General features: G+C 41.0%; 1 protein-coding gene across 1 annotated transcript; it reads left to right on the forward strand.

Moving 5' to 3' along the window:
• Positions 1 to 12,339: 12,339 nt before the first annotated feature.
• LOC118524299 (olfactory receptor 52M1-like) lies at positions 12,340 to 13,308 on the forward strand. Its single transcript, XM_036074414.1, has one exon. It carries the CDS (start codon positions 12,340 to 12,342, stop codon positions 13,306 to 13,308), a length of 969 nt encoding a protein of 322 aa, XP_035930307.1.
• Positions 13,309 to 23,014: the final 9,706 nt, after the last annotated feature.

The following is a 23,014-nucleotide window of genomic DNA, read 5'->3' on the forward strand; positions in this document are numbered from 1 at the left end:
GGGTCTTTGTCTGGTTTTGGGATCAAGGTAATGCTGGCCTCATAGAACAAGTTTGGAAGTTTTCCTTCTGTTTCTATTTTTTGAAACAGCTTCTGTAGAATAAGTATGATTTCTTCTTTAAATGTTTGGTAGAATTCCCCTGGGAATCCATCTGGCCCTGGACTCTTGATTTTTGAGAGGTTTTTGATCACTGCTTCAATTTCATCACTGGTTATTGGTCTATTCAGATTGTTTATTTCTTCCCGTTGAGTCAGTAGTTTATAAGTTTCCAGGAAGGCATCCATTTCTTCCAGGTTGCTTAATTTGTTGGCATATAGTTGCTGGTAATAATTTCTAATAATTGTTTCTATTTCCTTGATGTTAGACATGATCTCTCCCCTTTCTCTCCCCTTTCATTCGTGATTTTATTAATTTGGGTCCTTTCTCTTTTCTTTTGGATAAGTCTGGCCAGAGATTTATCAATCTTAATTCTTTCAAAGAACCAGCTTCTACTTTCGTCGACCTGTTCTACTTTTTTTCTGGTTTCTATTTCATTGATCTCTGCTCTAATCTTTATTATTTCTCTTCTGCTTCGTTTAGGTTTTATTTGCTCTTCTTTCTCCACTCCTTTAGGTGTAAGTTTCGCTTGTGCATTCAGGATTTTTCTACTTTTTTGAGTGAGGCTTCTATGGCTATGTATTTCCCCCTTACGACCATCTTTACAGTACCCCATAGGTTTTGGACTGATGTGTTTTCCATTCTCATTAGTTTCCATGAATTGTTTAAGTTCTTCTTTAATTTCCTGGTTGACCCAATCATTCTTTAGCAGGATGCTCTTTAGCTTCCAAGTGTTTGAATTCATTCCAAATTTTTTCTTGTGATTGAGTTCCGGTTTCAAAGCATTGTGGTCTGAAAATATGCAGGGAATTATCTCAATCTTTTGGTATCAGTTGAGAACTGATTTGTGACCCAGTATGTGGTCTATTCTGGAGAAAGTTCCATGTGCATTTGAGAAGAATGAATATTCTGTTTTATGGTGGAATGTTTTGTATATATCTATGAAGTCCATCTGGTCCAATGTGTCATTCAAAGCTCTTGTTTCTTTGATCGTTTGCTTAGATGATCTGTCCATTGCTGAGAGTGGAGTGTTGAGGTCTCCTACTAATAATGTATTATCTGTATGATGCTTTATTTTGGTTACCAGTTGGCTTATGTAGTTGGCTGCTCTGATATTGGGGGTGTAGATATTTACAATTGTTAGATCTCCTTGTTGGATAGACCCTTTAAGTATGATATAGTGTCCCTCTATATCTCTTACTACAGTATTTAGCTTAAAATCTAATTTGTCTGATATGAGAATTGCTACCCCAGCTTTCTTTTGAGGTCTCTTTGCATGATAAATGGTTCTCCATCCCCTCATTTTCAATCTGGAGGTGTCTTTAGGTTCAAAATGGTGTCTTGTAGACAGCATATGGATGGGTCATGACTTTTTATCCAATCTGCAATCCTATGCCATTTCATGGGAGCATTTAGGCCATTCACTTTGAGAGTGACTATTGAAAGATGAATTTAATGCCATCATATTGCCTGTAAAGTCCCTGTTTCTATAGATTGTCTCTGTAAATTTTTGGTCTATATTACTCTTGGGGTCTTTCTTCTTTTATAGAATCCTCCTTAATATTTCTTGCAGGGCTGGCTTGATGGTCACATATTTTCAGTTTCTGCTGGTCCTGGAAGGTCCTTGTCTCTCCATCCATTCTGAATGACAGCCTTGCTGGATAAAGTATTCTTGATTGCATGTTCTTCACATTTAGTACCCTGAATATGTCTTGCCAGCCCTTTCTGGCTTGCCAGGTCTCTGTGGATAGGTCTGACATTATTCTGATGTCCCTCCCTCTGTACATAAGAAATCTCTTCCCCATAGCTGCTCTCAGGATAGCTTCCTTGGCTCTAAGAGATTTGTATGTTTTACTATTATATGCCAGGGTTTTGGTCTGTTTTTAATGATCTTGGGAGGGGTCCTCTCGGCCTCTTGGACGTGAATGCTTGTTTCCTTCCCCAGATTAGGGAAGTTCTCTGCTATGATTTGCTCAAATATACACTCTACTCCTCTCTCTCTCTTCACCCCCTCAGGGATCCCAATAATTCTGACATTGAAACATTTCATGGCGTCATTGATCTCTCTAAGTCTGTTCTCATGGGCTTCTAGCTATTCATCCCAATCTTCCTTGGCTTCCTTCCTCTCTATCAGCTTATCTTCTAGATAACTAATTCATTCTTCTGCCTCATTTACCCTGGCTATTAGAGTATCCAGTTTAGATTGCATCTCATTCGTAGCATTTTTAAGCTTGGCCTGATTAGATCTCAATCCTGCCCTTAGAGATACAATATTGTTGCTAATGGTTTTCTCAAGCCTAGATATCAACTTCATAATTTCTACCTTGAAGTCTATCTATGACATCTTGCTTATATCCATATCCATTAGGTCTGTGGCAGAGGCCATTGTCTCTGGTTCTTTTCTTTGTTGGGAGTTGCTCCTCCTAGTCATTCTGTTGAGAGGTGGTTGAAGGAATGTACAGAGTCCAAAATATCAACCACAACCCAAGCAAGATGCACCCATGTAGGGACCATAAGGTGGTTGTCCTCTTGTTCTTCCAGCGTGTCTTTTGGGGGAGGGGCCTGCTGTGCTGTATCTCAGGCAACCCTGCTTGGTCGGAGTTGCCCTGCCCTCTGTTGGGTGACTGGGCTCAGTGGAAACCTGTTTTTTGAGGTTTTGTTCTCTGGCGGCTTTCCAGGCCTCTTCCGAGGGTCAGAGCAAAAATGGCCTCACCCAAAACTCTGTCACAGAGCAGAGAAATCGCAGTCTGCTCTTCACTGAGCCCTCCAGGCCACACAGTCTCCATTTCTGTCTGCACTGCTAAAAACCTCAACCTTCCGACGTGGTGTGTGCCCACAGCAACTCTCCCAGAGATCAACCCCAGGGCCCAGGCGTGTGTCTGCCCTTGGTGTTTCTAAAACTAGGAGTGGCCCCCTGCTTGTGCACGGGTACCCACAGCTTGTGGAACCTCGCTGATCGATGCTCTAAAGCCCTTTCCCAGCCACTACCTCTCTGTGCATTTTTGCCACGTCCAGGCACAGGACACTTTTGCCCTCTGGTGTTCCCACTTTCCAGGCTCCAGCTTATAGAGGCTCCCTCCCCCTTCTGTTTATTTTCCAATATCTCCCCAAAGATTCATGACTCCACCCTCAGAAGCATTCCTTTCTTTAGAACTAAGACCTCTAGGGTAACAGGGCCTAAGATTGTAGAAACAGAAAGCATAAAATTTAGCTAATAGGTTAGGGATAATAGTGGTACCACTCCCATTTCTACCTATTAATTCCTAGACCTGTGAATAGTGGCTACGGGAGAATTAGTACCAAATATTGGATGCTGATTCAGAGCACATGGAGCCTTCTTGAGAACTTTTTGCAACCCTGAAATGTATTGCCCCTAGCTGGTGCTATAACTGAGTCTTCAGACGGCCATTCCTCTATCTTATCAAGACAGCTGCTTCAGGATGGTGGGAAACATGGTAATACCTGTGGATTCCATAACATTAGGCCCATTGCCACATTTCATTTGCTGTGAATGGAGTTCCTATTGGAAGCAATACTGTGTGGAACACTATGATTAGGAATGAGTTATTCTAAGTCCACATATAGTAGTTTGGTGGAAGCATTGTGTACAGGGAAGGCAAAAATCATATGAAGGGTTAAGTTGTCTATTCCAGGTTAAGTCCTGAGTGGCTCAGTTGATTAAGCATCTGCCTTTGGCTCGGGTCATGATCCCAGAGTCCTAGGATCAAGCCCCAGGTTGGGCTCCCTGCTCAGCAGGGAATCTGCTTCTCCCTCTGTCCAACCCTTCTGCTCATGTTCTCTCTCTCTCTCTCTCTCTCTAATAATTAACTTTTTTAAAGATTTTATTTAAGGGTCTACTCCAATAAGAACAAAATACTTCCACTTCCATGATGGTTGTAGTCCAGTGTAATCAATGTCACCAGGTAGTTGGCTGATCACTTCGGGGAATGGTGTCATATCAGAGACTCAATGTTAGTCTCTGCTACTGGCAGATGAGGAATTCAGCAGTGACCATAGTCAGGTTGGTGTTGGCGAGTGGAAGTCCATGCTGAGGCCGTGCATTCCTACCACCACGGCCACTTTGTTCATAAGCCCAATAGGCAATGTTAGTGGTGGCTGGGAAAAAAGACTCACTGATATCCATAGAACAGGTCATCCTACCCACTTGATTATTAAATCCTCCTCTGCTGAAGTCACCCTTTGGTGAGCATTCACATGGACACAAATACCTTGGTTTGTTTTTTGTGGGGGTTTTGTTGTTGGCTTTTTTTTTCCCCCATTCAGAAAAGTCTATCATCCCCCAGATTTCCTTGTTACCAATTATTCTAATCTTGTTTCTTCAAGTCCCTGACCATCCAGACAAACCATTGCCCACAGCCCATGAACCAATATGTAATTGTGCCTCTAGCCCCTTCTACTTCCAAGAAAAATAAATCCAAGTGCTCAAAGTTCTGACCACTGTAGGGATTTCCCTTCACCTGTCCTTCACGAATGTCCCAGAAAGACTGCTTCAAGCACTATACTCCCTACTTTGAGGTGGCACCTGCATATTTTACAGAACCATCTTTAAGTGAGCCCTAAGTCTTGTCTCCCTCTTCATGAGGAAGAACTTTCCATGAGGCCCTAGGTATAGGCATAGAAAGAGAAGGTATAGCAGGGGTGGGGACCATGGATATTTGGGCCACTTCATGTAACTGGTACCTTCAGGGCCTTCTTGAGCCTAGTCGTATATAGACCACTTGTATTTGGTGGAGTGCTGCTGTTCACACTCACTTCATGGCTTGGTGGGTCAGGTAAGACCCAGTTTATGATGAGCATCTCCAGTCACATGGTAACCTGATGGCCCATGTACAAGCATTCAGCCTCTACTAAGGCCGAATAGTAGACTAAGAGCTGTTTCTTAAATGGAGAGTCATTATCCACAGAAGATGGCAGGGCTTTGCTCTAAAATCCTAAGGCCCTGCACAACAGTTCACCTATAAGGGCCTGCCAAAGGCTCCAATCAGCATTCCCACCTGCCACTGATATTTCAAGCGCCATTGGATTTGCTGGTTCATATGGCCCAAGTGGCAGGACAGCTTGCACAGCAGCCTGGGCCTAGTGCAGATCGTATTTCTATACCCCACTGAAAACGAGAATCTTTTTGGATCACTCAGTAAGTGGTCCCAAGTAACACACCCAGATGAGGAATATGTCTCTGAAAACACAAAGAAGCTCACTCGGCATTGTTCCCCTTTTGATTATAGGAGGGGCCAAATGCAACAGCTGGTCCTTCACCTTAGAAAGGGGTATCTCAACAGACCTCATACCACTGGGCCCATAAATGTTTCACTGAGGTAAAAGGACCTGAATGTAATGGACTGTATTTCATAGAAAAGTTTTAGGTTCACAGTGAAATTGAACAGAGTACAGACTTCCCATTTACCCCCTGTCCCTGACACATGCATAGTCACTTTTATTACCAATATACCCAGCCAGAATAATGAAACCTACATGGATGCAGTATGGGGATCCTGCCAGTTGCTGAGTGTGTCCATTTCCATTATGCATTCTGAAATTGGTAAATAACCAAAGGATCAATTTGGGTACCCATTTAGCCCAGGGTAAGGTGGATTTGAGCTGAAACTCAATCACCTTACTTCTATAGGCCCTACTCGGATTGGACTACAGTAACATTTGGGGTATACTAGAATTAGTATCCATTCAGAGCCAGTGTCTAGTAGTTCCCCAAAAGGTCTGATTATTTTTTTTTCCCCCAATGAACAGTTACCCTGGACACAAGCAATAAGTATCTCGGGGAAGACTGGGAGAAAGACTAACAGTATAAACTTTCAGTAGTATACCAGGTATTGTTCCCTAAAGGGGTCCCAGCCTCCCACTCATTCAAGAGGCTGTGGGTCTGTAAACTGGTTCAGGTCTGGGAACTGACTGAGGGGCCATGACTGTTTTTGAGAGTCAGGTTAAACTTTACCCAGAATTTCCTTTTTCTACAGATCAAGTAAGAATTTAGTAGACTTCCTATCTATTTCATTTCTAGGAATACTGTGATCAACTAGTCAAAGCCCTAGGTCTATACTAGTCAGAAAATCCTAATTGGTACTTTGACTCTGCTGTCTATCACCGTAACCATGCCCACCTTGTCTTTGGCACTTGGATACTGGCATGGCAGGAGCCATTTACTCCCATTGAATGTAGACTCTAAGGCCTGGCCTGCAGAAGAGAGCAATCACAGAGCTCTTCAAAGATGATGGGGTTCCCCTGACAAACTAATTTGTCACAGTTGTGGTGAAAGGTGTATTCTCTGGGCACTGTAAGGGTGTGTGAGCAGACCTTCAATGACCAATCTACTTTAACATTCCATTTCCAGTCTCTGAATTCCTTTCTGTACAGTTTTTCAAGGCAGATTTGGCATTTAAGTTAATTTACTGTGAGCCACCTTTTTTTTTTTTAATTTTTTTATTGTTATGTTAATCCCCATACATTACATCATTAGTTTTAGATATAGTGTTCCATGATTCATTGTTTGTGCATAACACCCAGTGCTCCATGCAGAACGTGCCCTCCTCAATACCCATCACCAGGCTAACCCATCCTCCCACCCCCCTCCCCTCTAGAACCCTCAGTTTGTTTTTCAGAGTCCATTGTCTCTCATGGTTCTTCTCCCCCTCCGATTTCCCCCACTTCATTCTTTCCCTCCTGCTACATTCTTCTTCTTCTTTTTTTCTTTCTTAACATATATTGCATTATTTGTTTCAGAGGTACAGATCTGAGATTCAAGTCTTGCACAATTCACAGCGCTTACCAGAACACATACCCTCCCCAGTGTCCATCACCCAGTCACCCCATCCCTCCCACCCACCCCCCACTCCAGCAACCCTCAGTTTGTTTCCTGAGATTAAGAATTCCTCATATCAGTGAGGTCATATGATACATGTCTTTCTCTGTTTGACTTATTTCTGTGAGCCACCTTTTGGTCCATGTTTCAGCCAACAAACCAAACTGTTAGAGACCTTTTCTAACTCCCTAAGTTGCAACATTAAATCTAGAGTCTCTGCTTATTGGACTCACCTCCATAAACTTGACCAGATCCCACTTTATCTTCCTTCAACTATTACCCAATACCCTTAATGTCCATTCCCACACATATTCTCTGGATTTGTCTGTATGAATTAGAAAAGTCAAGTTCTTTTGGAGTGTAGTGCTCTTTCTCATAGGTGACACTTTATACCCCATCTTTAGGGCTCTTTCTGGGACTTGAATATAGTAATAGGCCTAAAAGTAGAGTGGAAGTGGATCTTAAGGAGAACCTACATTATCCTGTATGGCAACTGCCTTAGGGGAAGTCACTACAGTTTCCTGAGCCAATTTAGGATTAGTCCCCTTCAGAAAGGTAGAGAGGCCTCTTCCACTGGCAAAGAAGATTCATCAGAATGAAGGGGCTCAATGTCCCAGCCTTATCAGGGTCTTCTCCTATATCCCCATTCCAACTTTCAGGATCCCATTTCTTCCCAGTCAAGACCCTTACTTTCTTAGAGACCCTGAAAGACTGAGTTCAACTTGCATTGTAATTGAGTCAGTCCCAGGATAATATTCTGTGAGGTTTTTTGTTTGTTTTTGTTTGTTTGTTTGTTTGTTTGTTTGTTTTCCCCCAGCAGTCTCAGCCCTGTGGCCACAGGGCACACATAGACACTGTCAGGCCATTTATGTAGTTCTTGAGCTGGGAATTCGAATGTCTGAGCTCATCTTTTTTTTCCCCACTTTGTCCAGTGACATTAGGAATAACCAGCCAATTCCATTCTACTTATTAATTTGACAAATGTTTGAAGCTATCCTACATGGTCACCTATAACCTTGCCTCCTATAAATATTTGATTACAAGTATCCAATGGTATTACTTCACGTATCTCTATTGCCCTATCATGCCATGAACTGTTCATTCCTTCTTTACTGCTGGAAATAGTGGTGTTTTTAAATATAATCAGATTAGAGAATCAATTCTAGGCACCAGAATCAATTTAGAAAACTCCTCTTTACAGGTCTGTTCTTCTAGTTTCCAAAAGCTGAATTTAGGAGTTTCTAGAGAAACAGAACCAGAGGGTGTGTGTGTGTGTGTGTGTGTGTGTGTGTGTGTACGTACATAATGGGATATTACTCGGCTATCAAAAAAAAATCGTGCCATTTGCAACAAGTGGATGGAGCTAGAGTGTATGCATTATGCTAAGTGAAATAGGTCAGAGAAAGACAAATACCATATGATTTCACTCATGTGGAATTTAAGAAACAACAGGTGGACATAGAGGAAAGAAAAAAGAAGCAAGCCATAAAAGGGACTCTTAGCTATAGAGAATAAACAGGGTTGGTGGAGGGGAGGTGGGCAGGGGGATGGGCTTAATGGGTGGTGGGTATTAAAGACACTTGTGATGAGCACTGGGTGTTACATGTAAATGATGAATCACTAAATTCTCCTGAAACTAATATTACACTATATGTTAACTAGAATTTAAATAAAAACTTGAAACAAAAAGAGAACATTTCCAACTTTGCTGTATTTTCTGAAATCATTAAATCATTCTCCCTGCTTCATTTAAGAATATTATGTGGTAGAAAAAATGGGAAAAGAAACTGTTCAAAGTAAATTGGCCACAAATTGTTCAAATACAGAAAAACATTCACACTGTAGAAATAAAATGAAAACAAGGTTTTCCTTTGTTCATCTATACAATGGATATTTCAAAAATTACTGAAGGGCAATTTAGCAAATGAACTCATTTGACACTGGGCTAAACATAAACTGGAAGAATGCTTTTGGAAAGCAGTTTGACAACAGGATTCATTTGTCCTGAACAATGGTCAGTAATCTACCTTCTGGGATCCTATCCTAAGTCTGAACAGAAAAAATATTGATAACTGTACCACTTGGCATATAAAAACTGAAATGAGCCCACTACTCTGGGAAGTGAAAAAGTAACCACACATTGTATGGACACACATTGTAATTTGTGATTACAAATTTTGGGTGTTTTTTTTTTTTTAAGATTTATTTGAGAGAGAGAACATGAACAGGTGGGGCTGTGGGTGGACAGAGGGAGAAGCAGGGACCCCAACGTGGGGCTCAATCCCAGGACCCCCATATCATGACCTGAGCTGAAGGCAGACACTTAATTGACTGAGCCACCCAGGTGTCCCACAAATCTTGTTTTTAAGCAAACATGCTTTTTTAAAAAGCAGAAGGGAAAATTACAATGTTGGTGAAATATACATAGCATATAAAGTAAATCTAGGCATAGCTTAGTTTTTTTTAAATAATATAAGCAATAACTAAAGTAACCATATGGATTATATCAACATCTGGTGGTTTTCCACCCTTCTCTTGTGAACTTTCTCCCAGTGTCCCCCTTGGGGTCCTTAAAATACCTCAGGCTTGGGGTTTGGGTAGTCAGAGACCTGGAGCCAGTCAAGAACCCCAGCCAGGGGAATAGAAGTTAAGTCTATAATCTAGTCCTGGGAGTGGAGTGGGATTAGGAGCTGAAGACTGCTCCCAAGGTGGGGTAACTGAAGGTCCAGAGGGATGGGCACAGATTTCTTTGTGCAGCCCTTGGGAAATAACTGGCTATTTTCAGCACCTGGATAAAGAGGACACAGACCAAAATATTGAAGAGAGCAGGGCTATGGCCTCCCTTGACTCTAAACTAAATTTGTCCAAGCATCCAGACAAGAGGTGACCCCCGTAAGGATCACAGCCTAGAGCTCTGTGGACAGCACTCCCAATGGGTAAGTACATTCCAGAGAGGGGGGTCAAAGTCATTGGGAGCAAACTCCAAGTTCCAGAAACTATATTTGTCTTCTGGTTCAACCAGGACTTATTTTTTCCTGGGTCTAGTCAAAAGTAGAATAAATAGAGCACAATTTGGCCTGGGTTAAGAAAAAGGAGAAACCCCAAGGCAAGAACCTCATTGCCTAGTACTGTCCATCAGGACACAAGAGGAAAACTTGGAGTATTCTAGCCTTATTGGGCCTCTGTTCTCTTGCCCCACAATCAGACAACCTTCTCTCCTGAGCTGATCCTTATACCATCAGCAGGTCTCTTCAACTGACTGTACCCATGTTAAAAAAGCTGCTCATATAGTTAGGAAAGAAGGCTATGGACGCACCAAGGTCCTATGGAAATGGTACTGTGTGTCGATGTTCTGTGGAACAGAGGGGAGGAGTAGGTAAGGAGGGAACACAGTGCCTATTCCAGAGACTAGGCTTCCTAACACTTGACCTGCGTGTTCACACACACGCTGACATTTATAAACAGTTCGTTTAATACATGAACCAACTCTACAGTAGCTATTACTTCCTTCATTTCACAGACTAGGGAACAGGATTGAAAGCAGAGGCAGAGTATACACTCCCTAAATCAGAGTCAGAAACAGCAGTTAGCATTTGAAACTAAGTCTATCTTGCTGCTAATCGATATTTATTTTGCCATAACAAAACCTCTTTCTCAGGAGCCTCAGACCTACCAGGATGCTTCTTATAGGACTTGCAGACACTGGTCACCAGTGTCCAGGTGGGCAAGGCTTTATGTGGGCTGACACAGAAAATGTTTCTCTGTAATGTTCTAGGTAAAGTGACACAATTCCAGTGCTACAACCTAGTTCAAACCACCCCTTTAAGATGCCAGTTATCAACTTGGTGGATTTTATTTTTATATATATTCATATTCTGCTTCTCCCAGCCCAAAATTTGGGTCTGGCACAAATCAGTTAGAAATCTGGGTTTAAGTACATCCTATGAACATTAATTCTTTTTGTGATAAGTAACCTACCTTACATTGAGTAATCAGGCCTCTTTCTGCTTTGGATTGGTGGTCTATCACAATATTTTTAAACAACACTTATTTCTCCTTGGTATGAGATAAAATTGTATATTTTTTTAGTGTTCCCCTTAAGTCCCTGTCCCATCTCTGTAATTCCTAGACTTTTGAGACCTCCTTAAAGATGTCCCATGTAACAGGGAAACAGGAAACTATGCCAATTTGCAGAATCTAAAGTTCTGATCTGCTCCCTGTAGTGAACAGTAAGAATTCAGGGAAAGAAAGTTGCTGCCATGTGCCAAGAACCTCATACTAATTTAATTTTTTCTTTATAATTATCCTTTGTAGTTGATACTCTCCCCATATTTTATATGGGAAAAAATGAGACGTCAAGAGGTTAGGCTACTTGCCCAGATACAGAGTAAGATAAAGGTCTGGGATGGGAAATCTGGTTTATTAGATGGCAAAGCTCTTGCTCTGAGCTGCCTCTGTGGTGCGGCCTCCAGGACGTCTTTCCCTTTCCTATCTGTCCAATAAATCCACAGAAGTTCACATTTGAGCTAAGGAAATGACTTCACATGTTATCACTTACTGGAATATTAAAGTACTTAATTCACAGAATTGCTGAAGTGGGTGAGTTAATGTAACAAGAACACTTGTGGAATATTTTAAAGTTCACAAAACTTGTTTTTCTTTTCAGCACCCAATCAAAGGCTGACCAGGAAGTAAGCAAACTTGTAAAAATTTATGTTGGAGCTAGAATTAGGAATCCCTGAGGATGCATAGGGCCATTTTTATGCTTACTTGTCATGGAAATGCCTAAAATATAAATAGCAATTATAAGAATATTTTAAATGTGCATGGGCTTGAGACAATTGGGAATTTAGTGACGACTCACCCACTCTGGTATAGACTACAGATCCCAAAGAAGCCTTTTAGAGGGGAAATAATCTGGAATGGGCCTTGAAGAATGGGGGAAATTTGCCTAGGTAAAAACCAAAAAGGTGGTGACACCTCTCAGCAAAAACATGGCTGTGTGAAGGTCACCATGGTGAGGATGGGGAATCTGAGACTTACTATTGCTGAGAATCTGATGGGAAACAGCAGGATGGCAACCCTAAAACAGGACAGGACTTGAATTAAACTCGACGTTCTTGGGGTGCCTGGGTGGCTCAGTCGGTTAACCTTATTTTATTAAAGAAGCCAATGCTTCCTTAATAAAAGGCACCTGGGTTTCCTTAATAAAATAAAAGGCACCCCACAGTTTCTTTAATAAAATCTGTAATATATCAAGTAGACATTCAGAATTCTTTATTATAGGTTCCACCAATTGCACAGGATGAAAATAAGAATCTAGTAGTCTACAGTTTTCAGAGACGATCTCTCTCACAAGAGTAAAAATCTAAGCATTCCTATCTCCTGAATACTCCACTGCCTGAAACATGTTCATGTCTAATAATGCCTGCTTGGTGCCTAGTTCTTTCTGGCTTACTGGCATTCCAGGGATGCAATCCCTGCACATCTGGCTCTCCATCCCCTTCAGCTCTATGTACCTGGTGGCTGTAGTGGGGAATGTGACCATCCCGGCAGTGATAAAGGTGGAATGCAGCCTGCACCAACCCATGTACTTCTTCCTGTGTATGTTGGCTGTCATTGACTTGGTCCTGTCAACACCTACCATGCCCAAACTGCTAGCCATCTTCTGGTTTGGTGCCCACAACATTGACCTGGATGCCTGCTTGACCCAGATGTTCTTCATTCACTGTTTTGCCACTGTTGAGTGGCATCTCCTTGCAAAAGGAATCTTCCTTGCCATGGCTTTTGACCGCTCTGTGGCCATCTGTGACCCATTACGCCACACCTTGGTGCTCACTCATGCAACAGTGGGTCGTTTGGGCCTAGCTGCCCTCCTCTGTGGAGTACTCTACATTGGACTCCTGCCCCTGATGATTCGCCTGAGACTGCCTCTTTACCGGACCCAAATCATTGCCCCTTCCTATTGTGAACACATGGCCATAGTTACCTTGGCATGTGGTGACACAACAGTCAACAACTTATATGGAATGGGAATTGGCTTCCTGGTATTGATCCTGGATTCATTAGCCATCACTGCCTCCTATGTGATGATTTTCAGGGTTGTAACGGGGTTGGCCACCCCTGAGGCTAGGCTTAAAACCCTAGGGACATGTAGTTCTCACATTTGTGCTATTCTTGTCTTCTATATCCCCATTGCTGTTTCTTCTCTCACTCACCGCTTTGGCCATCATGTGCCTCCCCATATCCATATCCTTTTGGCCAACTTTTACTTCTTCATCCCACCCATCCTCAACCCAGTTGTCTATGCAGTCCGCACCAAACAGATTCGAGAGAGACTTCTCCATGTTCTCAAGGCAGGCACTCAACCCAAGTGACCGTTCTGCATCTGTGGGGCATACAGATAATGATGGCAAAAAAAGACTCTGACTGGGGAAGCCAGTGCAATTAACACCCATGCAACTAGGTCTTACCTGAGGTGTGGTGATAAAAGTCAAAGAAGAATGCTAGAATATATTCCACATAACTGTGGATTTTCTCAAAGTGAAGAGAAGAATATCTGAATGGGGAAATCAAGGTATGAGGTTGTTGTTTTTTTTAAGATTTTATTTATTTATTTGACAGAGACAAAGCGAGAGAGGGAACAAAGGGGGAGTGGGAGAGGGAGAAGCAGGCTTCCCGCTGAGCAGGGAGCCTGATGCGGGGCTCGATCCCAGGACTCTGGGATCATGACCTGAGCTGAAGGCAGACACTTAATGACTGAGCCACCCAGGTGCTCCAAGGTATGAGTTTTTATACAGTATCCCTTTTCATATTTGACATAAAATTGCAAAGCCACAGAAGTAGGATTATTTCTTTGACATTTTTGATAAAGGATTTCTAGTTTCTCTTTGGAGAATGTTTTGCACAATTTGTAGATGATAAAATTATACTCTAATACCTTCTTGAAGACAGTTTACAAATTGTTAGTAAAGACTTGGAAAAATTCAACTGCATTGGCAAGCTTTTCCAATCTTTTTGGCTTGCCCCAGAAAAGACCTTTCATTGAGGATGATGGCAATATGAATGTGAGAAATCTTAATCTAATAGTACTTGGACTGGGACTTTCCTGCCCACAGGAGTTAAAGTTCTCAAGCCAGGTTATTCCCCCATTTAAATAAATGGAAATGCAATATCCCACATTTCCTCTTAATAATTAACTGGGAGCAGGGAGGAGGAGACAGAAGGACACTAAGAGATTTTGTTTTGGAGGTCCTGAAATGGTCATGAAGTACAGTAGCCACGTTGAAATAATAAAATGACAGAGGGAAGAAAGTAACAGTGTGATAACTGACATGAAAGGAGTTGGGTAAGAATGGAGTAAAAGTGATGAGATTAAGTGGAAATGGAGTGATAGATACAAACCTTGAAACAACTTCAGATCTTTTTGGAAAATTCTTGATTCATACTTATTTTGTTATAATTTGACCCTTTTTATTTATTATCATAGAAGTTCTATAACAAGATAATAACTTCAGGTTAGAAACCTACAAGAATTTTGTGGTAATGCATGAAAAATAAAGCAACTACTCCCAATTCTAGTGATTCAGAATTATTGTATGTCCATTTTATCTAAAACATTTTAGACTTCAAATCTAAAATGCTCATTTAACCTCAGTTTACAAACCATTACAAAATCTAAGGTGACTTACCTTAGGTTAAAAAGAAATCTTAGTATTTTGAAAGTATAATCTAAAGAAGCCAATGATTAAGCCAGAGTAGTATTCAAACCTCATATCATCCAAAAAAAAATGTTTAAAGGAAAACAAATTTGGAACTAGCTAGGAGTTTAAGCTAAACTTTATTTTTTTTTAAAGATTTTATTTATTTGAGAGAGTGTGTGTGTGAGAGAGAGAGAGAGAGTGAACGAGGTGAGGAGCAGAGGGAGAAACAGGCTCTTTACTGAGCAGGGAGCCCAATGTGGGGCTCAATCCCAGGACTCTGGGATCATGACCTGAGCCAAAGGCAGCTGCCCAACCGATTGCCCCTAAGCCAACTCTTTTCTAAAAAGAGTTTGTGCTATTTTATTTCCTCAGAATCCTATACCTAACACTAAGGTTAGTTGGGGCATATTAATTTTTCTTTGTTGTTTTGGGATGAGGGGCGCTCATTCCCCCACCTCCTTATCAAGGACTCTGGACTCCAGTGCCAAACTCAAGTTCACTTATTTTAGAAAGGTTATGTTCTATGAACATAAATTTTGGTGCCAAATATAATCTACCTACTATTGTTTTTTTTTTTTTAATTAGGAGTTGATGAAAAGATACTATAGAAGCCCCAGAGTTAAAATTTGTTTTACAGAACTATCTCCTGTTCATAGCCCTGGACTTTGGAGAAAATAAAGAAAAATATTCAAATCCATCAGTGGCCCCAATGCTGAAGGAATGACAAGGAACCTTTGTCATGGGATAGTTCTTTGGCATATTGCCTAAAGATTTAGGTATAAATCCATGATTTATACTACGTAAAGCAGAAAGTGTGTATGGAGATCCAAGGCTTTTATCCTGGGCTTTTATTCTGGGCTTAAATTGCATTTAGTAGGGCTAGTATTAAGAAATTTCTAGCCAAATAATCTCAGAAATACTCCAGTATGGTGTTTTTAGATGATCTTCTGGGTCTACCACAGACCAAAATCAAATAACAACCATCTCCAGCTTCATCCCCCTATGTCATCGAATGATTCGGAGCAAAGAGGAGAAATACCATGTGGACGTGTGCTCTCATTCCAGCCAGGGACAAACACCCACGACAACACCCAGACCTATCGGACTTAGGGTGTGAGCTTAGTTACAGAAGGGCATTTAATCCCATTGTCAACCACAGTCATGTCTGGGCTCTTTCACGAACTTTCATGATGGGGCTTATCTCACAAGAGGGTGGAATGGAATGTACCCTGGTGAATGCAGTATGAGGACATGACAAGTCCAATAACTGAACATCTTATTCAAAGCCAATATCTCATTTCTCCTTCACATAAATATGACTATTCCTTTTTAAAATTTTTTATTTAAATTCAATTTAACATATACTGTATTAGTTTCAGACGTAGAATTCAGTGATTCATCAGTTGCATACTGAACACCCAGTGCTCATTACTTAAGTGCCCTCCTTAATCCCATCACCCAGTTACCCCATCCTCCCACCCACTTCCCTTTCAGCCACCCTCAGTTTGTTCCCTATAGTTAAGAGTCTATTATGGTTTGCCTCCCTCTCTGTTTTCCTCTTTATTTTTCCGTCCCTTCCCCTATATTCATCTGTTTTATTTCTTAAATTCCACATATGAGTGAACTCATATGGTATTTCTTTCTCTGACTGACTTATTTCACTTAGCATAATAAGTAAACCCTCTAGTTCCATGTATATATATCTCCCTCATCTTTATCCATCATCTGTTGATGGACATCTAGGCTCTTTACATATTTTGGCAATTGTGGACATTGCTGCTATAAACATTGGGGTGCATGTGCCCCTTCAAATCTCTGTTCTTTTTCTATCACCCACACTCAAGGTGGAAATAAAAGACTGTCAGCACCTTCTGGGTCTGCAAGTAAGTCTTGATAGAAAAAGTGATGATTGGGTTAAAGTTGAGGGAGGGGGCATCATTATAGTTATTTGTAAATGGTCATGTGACACAGGTGGTTAAGAACTTGGGCTCTGGATTTAGATAAAGGGCAGAGATGGATCTGAACCAATAACTGTCAGACTTTGGATATGTTCACAATCTAAGCCTCATTTTCCTCTTCTTAAAAACAAAAGTAGTGATAGTAGCTTCTCTTGGGCTTATTATAATGATGTAATGAGATAATGAATCTAAAATGCCTGCATAATTTCTGGCACATAAAGAAAAAAACTTGCCTTTTAATAATAATAGAATTTTATTGTGCACTGAGAGGCCGAAGAGAGGAAAAACTGAAACAAGTTTCTGGAAAAGCTATAGAATATCTGCAATTGTTTCTCACTCATGAATATACCAACCTCAACTCTAGAAAACTGTTCTTTACTTCTCTGCAGAAAGTCATCAACAGAACCAGCTTTCCTCTGATCTCCTTAGCTGTCCCCAGCACCCATTCATGTACAACTGAGGATTTTCAACTAGTGACACCCATTTATTTAGTTTTGGGATGGTGAAAGGCCAAATACCTCTAAACACCTTCTGTGTAACAAGTAAAAAAAATCCATAGTCACAGGCTCAGTTGTACAAAAATGTCACTTCAGGTTTTTCCCTGCATCATCCACAATGGGGCTTAGAGTAAAAATTAAAATCAGGCTATAGAACTTAGTCAATGCCAATTTGTAGTTTAGTCTGATACAGGTTTGTTTGTTTGTTTGTTTTTCAGATTCTTTGACTTTCTTTTTTTTTTTAATTTTATTTTATTATGTTATGTTAGTCACCATACAGTACATCATTAGTTTTTGATGTAGTGTTTCATGATCATTGCTTTCATACAACACCCAGTGCTCCACGCAAAATGTGCCCTCCTTAATACCCATCACCAGGCTAACCCATCCCCCCACCCCCCTCCCCTCTAAAACCCTCAGTTTGTCTCTCAGAGTCCATAGTCTGTCATGGTTCATCTCCCCCTCCGAATTCCGCCCCCCTTCATTTTTCCCTTCCTTCTCCTAATGTCCTCCATGCTATTCCTTATGTTCCACAAATAAGAGAAACCATATGATAATTGACTTTCTCTGCTTGATTTATTTCACTTAGCATAATCTCCTCCAGTCCCATCCATGTTGATGTAAAAGTTGGGTATTCATCCTTTCTGATGGTTGAGTAATATTCCATTGTATATATGGACCACATCTTCTTTATCCATTCATCTGTTGAAGGGCATCTCAGCTCTTTCCACAGTTTGGCTATTGCAGACATTGCTGCTATGAACATTGGGGTGCATATGGCCTTTCTTTTCACTACATCTGTGTCTTTGGGGTAAATACCCAGGAGTGCAATTGCTGGGTGATAGAGTAGCTCTATTTTTAATTTTTTGAGGCACCCCCACACTGTTTTCCAAAGTGGCTGTACCAACTTGCATTCCCACCAACAGTGTAAGAGGGTTCCCCTTTCTCCACAACCTCTCCAACATTTTTTGTTTCTTGCCTTGTCAATTGTTGCCATTCTAACTGGTGTAAGGTGGTATCTCAGTGTGGTTTTGATTTGAATTTGCCTGATGGCTAATGATGATGAACATTTTTTCATGTGTCAGCCATTGGTATGTCTTCTTTGGAGAAGTGTCTGTTCATGTCTTCTGCCCATTTTTTGACTTGATTATTTTTTTTTTGGGTGTTGAGTTTGAGAAATTCTTTATAGATCTTGGATACCAGCCCTTTATCTGTAGTGTCATTTGCAAATATCTTCTCCCATTCTGGGGGTTGCCACTTTGTTTTGTTGACTGTTTCCTTTGCTGTGCAGAAGCTTTTTATTTTGATGAAGTCCCAAAAGTTCACTTTTGCTTTTGTTTCACTTGCCTTTGGAGATGTATCTTGAAAGAAGTTGCTGTGGTCAATGTCAAAGATGTTACTGCCTATGTTCTCCTCTAGGATTTTGATGGATTCCTGTCTCACATTGAGGTCTTTCATCCATTTTGAGTTTATCTTTGTGTATGGTGTTAGAGAATGGTCAAGTTTCATTCTTCTGTATATAGCTGTCCAATTTTCCCAGCACCATTTATTGAAGAGACTGTCTTTTTTCCATTGCATATATTTTCCTGCTCTGTCGAAGATTCTTTGACCATAGAGTTGAGGGTCCATATCTGGGCTCTCTATTCTGTTCCATGGGTCTATATGTCTGTTTTTGTGCCAGTACCATGCTGTCTTGATGATCACTGCTTTGCAATATAGCTTGAAATGGGGCAACATGATACCCCAGATTTGTTTTTCTTTTTCAACATTTCCTTGGTGATTCAGGGTCTTTTCTGATTCCATACAAATTTTAGGATTGTTTGTTCCAGCACGTTGAAAAATGCCATTGGAATTTTGATCAGGATGGCATTGAAGGTATAGATTGCTCTGGGTAGCATAGACATTTTAACAATGTTTATTCTTCTGATCCATGAGCATGGACTGTTTTCCATCTTTTTGTGTCTTGTTCAATTTCTTTCATGAGTGTTCTGTAGTTCCTAGAGTATAGATCCTTTACCTCTTTGGTTAGGTTTATTCCGAGGTATCTTATGGGTTTGGTGCTATTGTAAATGAAATCGATTCTCTAATTTCTCTTTCTATAGTTGCATTGTTAGTGTATAAGAAAGCAACTGATTTCTGTGCATTGATTTTGTATCCTGCCACATTACTGAATTGCTGTAGGAGCTCTAGTAATTTGGGGGTGGAGTCTTTTGGGTTTTCCACATAAAGTATCTTGTCATCTGTGAAGAGAGAGAGTTTAACTTCTTCTTTGCCAATTTGAATACATTTTATTTCTTTTTTTGTCTGATTGCTGTTGGTAGGACTTCTAGTACTATGTTGAACAATAGTGGTGAGAGTGGGCATCCTTGACGTGTTCCTAATCTTAAGGGAAAGGCTCTCAGCTTTTCCCCATTGGGGATGATATTCGCTGTGGGTTTTTCATAGATGGATTTTATGAACTTGAGGAATGTTCCCTCTATCCCTATACTCTGAAGAGTTTTAATCAGGACAGGATGCTGTATTTTGTCAAATGCTTTTTCTGCATCAATTGAGAGGACTATATGGTTCTTCTCTCTCCTCTTATTAATGTGTTCTATCACACTGATTGATTTGTGAATGTTGAACCACCCTTGCATCCCGGGGATAAATCCCACTTGGTCGTGGTGGATGATCCTTTTAATGTATTGTTGGATCCTATTAGCTAGGATTTTGTTGAAGATTTTGGAATCCATATTCATCAGGGATATCGGTCTGAAATGTTCCTTTTTGATGGGGTCTTTGCCTGGTTTGGAGATTAAGGTAATGCTGGCCTCATAGAATGAGTCTGGAAGCTTTCCTTCTGTTTCTATTTTTTGAAACAGCTTCAGGAGAATAGGTATTATTTCTTCTTTGAATGCTTGGTAGAATTCCCCAGGGGATCCATGAGCCCTGGACTCTTGTTTTTTGGGAGGTTTTTGATCACTGCTTCAATCTCGTTACTGGTTATTGGCCTATTCAGGTTGTCAATTTCTTCCTGTTTCAGTCTTGGGAGTTTACAGGTTTCCCGGAAGGCATCCATTTCTTCCAGGTTGCTTAATTTATTGGTATATAGTTGTTGATAATAATTTCTAATAATTGTTTCAATTTCCTTGGTATTAGTTGTGATCTCTCCCCTTTCATTCATGATTTTATTAATTTGGGTCCTTTCTCTTTTCTTTTGGATAAGTCTGGCCAGTAGTTTATCGATCTTATTAATTCTTTCAAAGAACGAGCTTCTAGTTTCATTGATCTGATCTACTGTGTTTCTGCTTTCTAAATTCATTGATCTCTGCTCTAATCTTAATTATTTCTCTTCTAATGCATGGCTTAGGCATTGTTTGTTGCTTTTTCTCTAGTTCCTTAAGGTGTAAAGTTAGTTGCTGAATTTGGAATTTTTCTATTTTTTTGAGTGAGGCTTGGATGGCTATGTATTTCTCCCTTAGGACTGCCTTTGCAGTATCCCATAGGCTTTGGACCAATGTGTTTTCATTCTCATTGGTTTCCATGAATTGTTTAAGTTCTTCTTTGATTTCCTGGTTGACCCAAACATTCTTGAGCAGAGTGGTCTTTAGCTTCCAAGTGTTTGAATTTCTGCCAAATTTTTTCTTGTGATTGAGTTCCAGTTTTAAAGCATTATGGTCTGAGAATATGCAGGGAGTAACCTCAGTCTTTTGGTATCAGTTGAGACCTGATTTGTGACCCAGTATGTGGTCTGTTCTGGAGAAAGTTCCATGTGCGCTCAAGAAGAATGAGTATTCTGTTGTTTTAGGGTGGAATGTTCTGTATATATCTATGAGGTCCATCTGATCCAGTGTGTCATTCAAAGCTCTTGTTTCCTTGTTGATTTTTCTGCTTAGATGATCTGTCTATTGCTGAGAGTGGAGTATTGAGGTCTCCTACAATTAAGGTATTATTATCAATATGACTCTTTTTTTTTTTTTTAAGATTTTATTTATTTATTTGAGAGAGAGAGAGCACATGAGAGGGGGGAGGGTCAGAGGGAGAAGCAGACTCCCCGCCAAGCAGGGAGCCCGATGCGGGACTCGATCCCGGGACTCCAGGATCATGACCTGAGCCGAAGGCAGTCGCTCAACCAACTGAGCCACCCAGGCGCCCTATCAATATGACTCTTTATTTTGGTTACCAGTTGGCTTATGTAGTTGGCTGTTCCCATGTTGGGGGCATAGATATTTACAATTGTTAGATCTTCTTGTTGGATAGAGCCTTTAAGAATTATATAGTGCCCTTCTGTGTCTCTAACTACAGTCTTTAGCTTAAAATCTAATTTGTCTGATATAAGAATTGCTACCCCAGCTTTCTTTTGAGGTCCGTTGGCATGGAGGATGGATCTCTTCCTTCACTTTCAGTCTGGATGTATCTTTAAGTTCAAAATGAGTCTCTTGTAGACACCGTATGGATGGGTCCTGTCTTTTTATCCAATCTGTAACCCTGTGCCATTTTATGGGAGCACTTAGGTCGTTCACATTGAGAGTGATTATTGAAAGATATGAATTTGTCATCATGTTGCCTGTGAAGTCCTTGTTTCTATAGATTGTCTCTGTAAATTTCTGTTCTATATCACTCTTGGGGTCTTCCTCCTTTTATAGAACCCCCCCTTAATATTTCTTGCAGGGCCGACTTAGTGGTCACATATTCTTTCAGTTTCTGCTGGTCTCGGAAGCTCTGCATCTCTCCATCCATTCTAAATGACAGCCTTGCCGGATAAAGTATTCTTGGCTGCATGTTCTTCTCATTTAGTACACTGAATATGTCTTGCCAGCCCTTTCTGGCTTGCCAGGTCTCTGTGGATAGGTCTGACGTTATTCTGATATTCCTCCCTCTGTACGTAAGGAATCTCTTCCCTGTAACTGCCCTTAAGATGATTTCCTTGGTTCTAAGATTTGCAAGTTTTACTATTACATGCCAGGGCATTGGCCTGTTTTCCTTGATCTTGGGAGGGGTCCTCTCTGCCTCTAGGACACGAATGTTTCATTCCCCAGATTAGGGAAGTTCTCAGCTATGATTTGCTCAAATATATCTTCTAGTCCTCTCTCTCTCTCCACCCCCTCAGGGATCCCAATAATTCTGACATTGGAACATTTCATGGTGTCACTTATTTCTCTAATTCTGTTTTCATGGATTTTGAGCTGTTTCTCTCTGGCCTCCTCTTTTTCCTTCTTTTCTATCAATTGGTTTTCTAGATCACTAATTCGTTCTTCTGCCTCGCTTACCCTAGCTGTTAGATTTTTTCTAGATTAGATGGGATCTCACTGATAGCACTTTTAATTTCTGCCAGTTCAGCTTTCATTTCTGCCCTTAGAGACTCTATGTTGCCATTAATCAATTTTTCCATTCTAGCTATCGTCTTCATAAATGTTACCCTGAAGTCCATTTCCAACATCTTGGTTATATCTGCATCCATTTGTAAATCTGTGGCAGAAGTCACAGTCTCTGAGTCTTTCCTATTTTGGGGGTTCTTCCTCCTAGTCATTCTGTTGAGGGGTGGTTGAGGGAATGTACAGAATCCAAATTATTAACCACAACCCAAGCAAGATGCACCTGTTTTATAGGGACCTTAGGGTTGTCCACCTCTTGTTCTCCCAGTCTATCTTCTGGGGGAGGGGCCTGCCATGCTGTTACTCAGGCAACCCTGTTTGGGCGGAGTTGCCCTGCCCCTGGGGTGGGGATGGGCTCAGTGAAAACCAGTTTTGGGGGGCTTTTGTTCTCTGGTGGCTTTCCCTGATGGCTTTCCGCGTCTCTTCCAAGAGTCAGAGCAGAAGAGACCGTTTCCAACCCTCTGCCTCAGAACAGAGAGATCGAATCTGTTCTTCAGTGAGCTCTCCAGGCCACACTGTCTCCGTTTCTGTCTGTGCTGCTATAAATTGCAGCATCCTGTGTTGTGCACCC

This window comes from Halichoerus grypus, chromosome 11, assembly GCF_964656455.1.
Source record: "Halichoerus grypus chromosome 11, mHalGry1.hap1.1, whole genome shotgun sequence".
NCBI classification, from domain to species: Eukaryota; Metazoa; Chordata; class Mammalia; order Carnivora; family Phocidae; genus Halichoerus; species Halichoerus grypus.

Coding starts and splice junctions, on each gene's coding strand:
- LOC118524299 (XM_036074414.1), top strand. CDS start 12,340: ATGTTCATGTCTAATAATGCCTGCTTGGTGCCTAGTTCTTTCTGGCTT.